Consider the following 4,553-nt stretch of genomic DNA (forward strand, 5'->3'; position numbering starts at 1 on the left):
ACCCACTTTCTGGGTCCTTTCTTGTTAGTTAGCCCAGAAGTTCTGACAACTTTGGGTCTTTCAACAGGATAATATACAGGAATTTTTGCATGATATTTAGACATGGAGAAAATTCCTTTCTTAAGAGATGATGGAGCAACTTCAGAAGGTTTAGAATGACCAATGTCATATATTCCATTTCTGCTTACGCCATAGATCATTGAAGCCATTAAGCTTCTGTCTACGCTTTTAGCTAGGAATCTTTGAAAAGACTTTTCATACTTAGACTCATTTCTACAATCAGAGGCATCACAGGCAACAATTTCTTCTAACTTAGCAATCTGGTTCTTAAGCACAGAGTTAGAATTGATCAAAGCATGATTATCATTTTTCAAATCAGAAATAATTTTCTCATGTTCAACAGAAGTTTCAGAGGCAGCAGAGAAATTCTTTTTCAACCTTTTACGCTTAGTCAAGAGAGAGTTATATTTATCCATAATTTCAGATAAAGCATCTTTAAGTTCAGAAGTTGAGAAAGAATCAAATACCTCATTTTCATCGTCAGAGTCTGGATCTCCTTCTGATTCTGAGTCAGAGTCAACAGCTTCCTTTGACTCTGCTCCTTTGTCTTTGACAATAGCCATGAGTCCTTGGACTTCACCATCAGAGTCAACATCCTCTGATTCTGATTCATCAAAAGTCACCATCAGACTTTTCTTTGGTTTGAAATGCTTCTTTGACTTTTCGTCCTTTGATGAACCTTTGTATTTGCTCTGCCTGTGCTTCCAGATGCAGTTGAACTTTCTGGATATCAGAGTCAGCTCATCTTCATCAGAATCTTCTGATGCTTCTTCAGATTCCTCTTCTTCAGCTTGAAGAGCTTTTGACTTCTCAGCCTTAGCCTTTTCAGATTTAGATTTCAAGGCTATGGACTTTTTCTTCTGATCCTGATGTTCAGCACGCTTTAGTTCATGACACTTCAGTATGCTTATGAGTTCTTCCAAACTCATCTGCTCAACATCTCTAGTTAGCTCCAAGGAAGTTATCAAAGGCATCCAGCTTTCAGGAAGACCTCTAAGGATCCTCATGACATGATCCACAGTGGTGTAGCTATTGCTGAGGGGTCTTATTCCAGCAATAATCAACTGGAATCTGGAAAACATATCTTCAATGGATTCGTCAGTTTCCATTTGGAAGGATTCATATTTCTGGATCAAAGACAGTGCCTTTGATTCTTTCACTTTCTTGTTTCCTTCATGAGACATCTTCAAGGATTCAAAGATGCCCTTGGCGGAATCACGATCAGTAATTTTCTCATATTCTTCATATGAAATGGCACTTTGCAGAATAGCTCTTGATCGGTGATGATCTCTGAACTCCTTCTTTTGATCTTCACTCATCTTCTCCCTTGGGATCTTTACACCATGTTCATCGACAGGAGGGGTGTAGCCATCAACAACAAAATCCCAGAGATCAGGATCAAAGCCAAGAAAGAAGCTTTTGATTCTATCTTTCCAGAAATCAAATCTCTGACCATCAAAGATAGGTGGTCTTGCACTGTATTGATATTTGCTTGTAGTAGTGGTGGAATCCATGAGTTTTTCACACTGGCCCGGATCTACTGAACACTGTTAAGTGTGGTAATCAGAACTTGCGCTCTGATATCAATTGAAGGTTTGAAAAACGACTAAAAGGGGGGGTTGAATAGCGTTTTCAATATAAAAACTTTCCCCTTAAGATTTAAAGTAAATCTTTTCGGTTTCTCTAAGATAGATGGTGCAGCGGATAAAGATAGAGAGAAGAGAGAAGCACACAAGTATTTTATCCTGGTTCACTTGATAAATCCCTCAAGCTAATCCAGTCCACCCGTTAAGGTGATTTCTTCCTTCTTAGAATGAAGGCAATCCACTAATCAGATAATTGTTACAACTGCACTTGAAACCTACAAGTGACTAACAATACACTGACTTAGCTATCACTAAGATTCACTCTCTTAGTCTTCTCTAGGATCCGATCAACCTTGATCTCCTAAAGGAATCACCACTAAGATTCACTCTCTTAGTCTTCTTAAGGATACTGACCTACCCGGTCCCTTAAGGAAAATCAAACAACTGTTTGAGGTTGGTGTTTACAAAGGTTTGCTTCTAAATAAGCTGAGTGTAAACTAAATAAGAACAGATGAAGAAAGTAGAGGCTTGAATCTTTTCTTGTATTGCAGCTCTTAGTTTTTCTCTTAGCTTTCTTCTTTTTCTTCAGCCTTTTATAGTCCAAGGTGCAAAGGATATTTCTGTTGAGAGAATATGACCGTTGGAGGGCATTTCTGGAACTTCCAGAACCTGCTGTGGCTGAACCTTGGTAGGTAGGCTTTTCAGAATAGTACACTGCTCTTGTACTTCTCGATAGAGACCTTTGCCTTTAACCAATGACTTCTGATCAGAGGAATGCTTCGTGTTGGAACTTGTGAAGCTTGGTGATCAGAGTCAGAGGGATGCTTGGATCCTCTGACCTTCGTAACTTCTGCTTCTGGACCTTCAGAGCTTCTGGACCTTCAGAGCCTCTGGTCCCTCAGAACTTCTGGTCTTCAGATCTTCTGATCTTCAGATCCTCTGATCTTCAGATCCTCTGATCTTCAGATCTTCTGATCCTCTGATCTTCTGATCCTCTGATCTTCTGATCCTCTGACGAATATATCTTCTGGTGTCAGAATCAGAGCCTGTTTGTCAAAACACTCAAGACAAACATTAGAGTATCATAGTTGTTCATCCACAAATAAATACTTGTTATCATCAAAACATAGAGTTGTACCACATGACCAAATCTTGATCTTACACCAATGACATCAAAGATAAATTGGTTCACCTAATAAGAATAAGTGATTTCTCAAACTTTAATGAAAATCAATCTAACAATAATAGTAACTACTAGCATTGATAAAACAGAACAGTAATACCAATCTATTTACTTGTTACAGCTAAAAGATTTTGGGAAGAAAAAAAAACCACTTTTACTAGTCATAACAGTTTCTCTATTTACATTTTTTTTTATCGCATTCTGCTTCCTTTTTCTATCTAGAGTATATATATATATTATTTTCTAAAACTCTTTCATGACTCCTTTGTTTTGTGTTTAGAACTGGAAAATAAATGTAAATTCTAATCAGAAGAGAAAGAAAGTGGAAACCGCCACAAAGGAGAAGGCAGCAACACCCACGCAAAGAATATCCAACCTTCTTTCAGCCCTCACTTTCCTCTCTTTCCTCTCCTCCTTCCTCTTCATGAATTCCATGTACCCATTTCTCCTTCCTTCTTCTCTCAATTTCCCCCTTTTACCCTCCAACAACCTCTGCAAAATCCCCAAACTATCCCTCCCACTCAATTGCATCCCATCCATGTCCTCCATCTGAAAACTCACCTCCTTCACCTGCATTTCCCAGCCAAACGTCACTGTCACACTGCACAACGCCGCCTCCTTCGCCGACCCAATCTCCCCTCCTCCCACCACCGTCGCGAACCTCGCCTGCACCTCCCCGCTCAGCCAGTGCCGCCGCACCGTCACCGCCTCCCCGCTCGACACGTTCACCGCGCGTCCCCCGTTCGGGTCAATCACAATCCAGCTCAGCCTCAGCTCCTCCTTCAGATCACCACACGCCTCCTCGCTCCTCGGGTACTCCACCCCCGTCTCCACCGTATCCTTCGGGTCCAGCAAGTCAACGCGAAACGGCGAGCACCGGAACCAGCCGCTCTCCGTCTCGGTCTCCACCACCCGCGACAAGACGAGCCGGTCGCCGTGGAAGATGTCCACGGCGGAGATCAGCTCCGGCGTGCGATCGAGATTGACGGTTTTGGATTCGGTTGTTGCGGTTGCGGTTGCGGCGGGGAAAGAATCGGCGAAGAAAGAGCGAGAGGCGTTGGGAAGCGTGGAAATGAAGTGGCGGACGCGTGGATTGTTGGTGGTGGGCCACGTGGTGCGGCAAATATTGGCCCAGAGGTGGGCTTGAACTGAGAGGGCTTTAAGGTGGGTGCACGTGCTGGCCACCGAGGCAAGCCCAGGCCCGTCGAGGCCCGTCAGAATATGGGCTTCGATTATGTCTGCGTGTATGTCACTGATGTTAGTAGTAGTAGTGGAAGCCATGTTGTGAATTCAATTCAGTTCAAAATTACAGGAAGAGGAAGAAGAAGAAGAAGAAAGTAAAACTAAAACACACTATGATTATGAATTTGATGATGGAGGAAAAGAAATGGTTGTAGTGAAATATATATATATGAACAACACAGGCGGTGGGAAGGTAGGGGTCTAGGGGAATTGGACCGAACAAATGCGATGGAGGGGTCAAGAGGATAATATAATAATTAATGTTACAAATTAATGCCCTGCAGTTTTGTGTTAATTACATCACTGACTAAAACCTTGGTTGACTCTCATACCAACATTAACTTTGACTTGTTACACTTACAGCCGATTCACCATTCATTAGTCATCGCATGCAGCAGCAGTGCCTACACGGTGTGTTTATTTCATCAACATATTAAAAAAGTCAAGTATAAATAATTCATACTATATAATAATATTAGGTA

The 4,553-nt window shown here is 41.8% G+C and overlaps 1 protein-coding gene across 1 annotated transcript; it reads right to left on the minus strand.

Moving 5' to 3' along the window:
* Positions 1 to 2,882: 2,882 nt before the first annotated feature.
* Positions 2,883 to 4,272, minus strand: LOC130730780 (probable F-box protein At2g36090). The gene has a single exon (XM_057582881.1). The coding sequence runs from the start codon at positions 4,108 to 4,110 to the stop codon at positions 3,136 to 3,138; it is 975 nt and encodes a 324-aa protein (XP_057438864.1). The 5' UTR covers positions 4,111 to 4,272; the 3' UTR covers positions 2,883 to 3,135.
* Between the last annotated feature and the right edge of the window lie 281 nt (positions 4,273 to 4,553).

The sequence above is a fragment of the Lotus japonicus genome, chromosome 1, assembly GCF_012489685.1.
Source record: "Lotus japonicus ecotype B-129 chromosome 1, LjGifu_v1.2".
NCBI lineage: Eukaryota > Viridiplantae > Streptophyta > Magnoliopsida > Fabales > Fabaceae > Lotus > Lotus japonicus.

Excerpts from the sequence above, each read along its gene's own strand:
- LOC130730780 (XM_057582881.1), bottom strand. The coding sequence starts at position 4,110 with ATGGCTTCCACTACTACTACTAACATCAGTGACATACACGCAGACATA.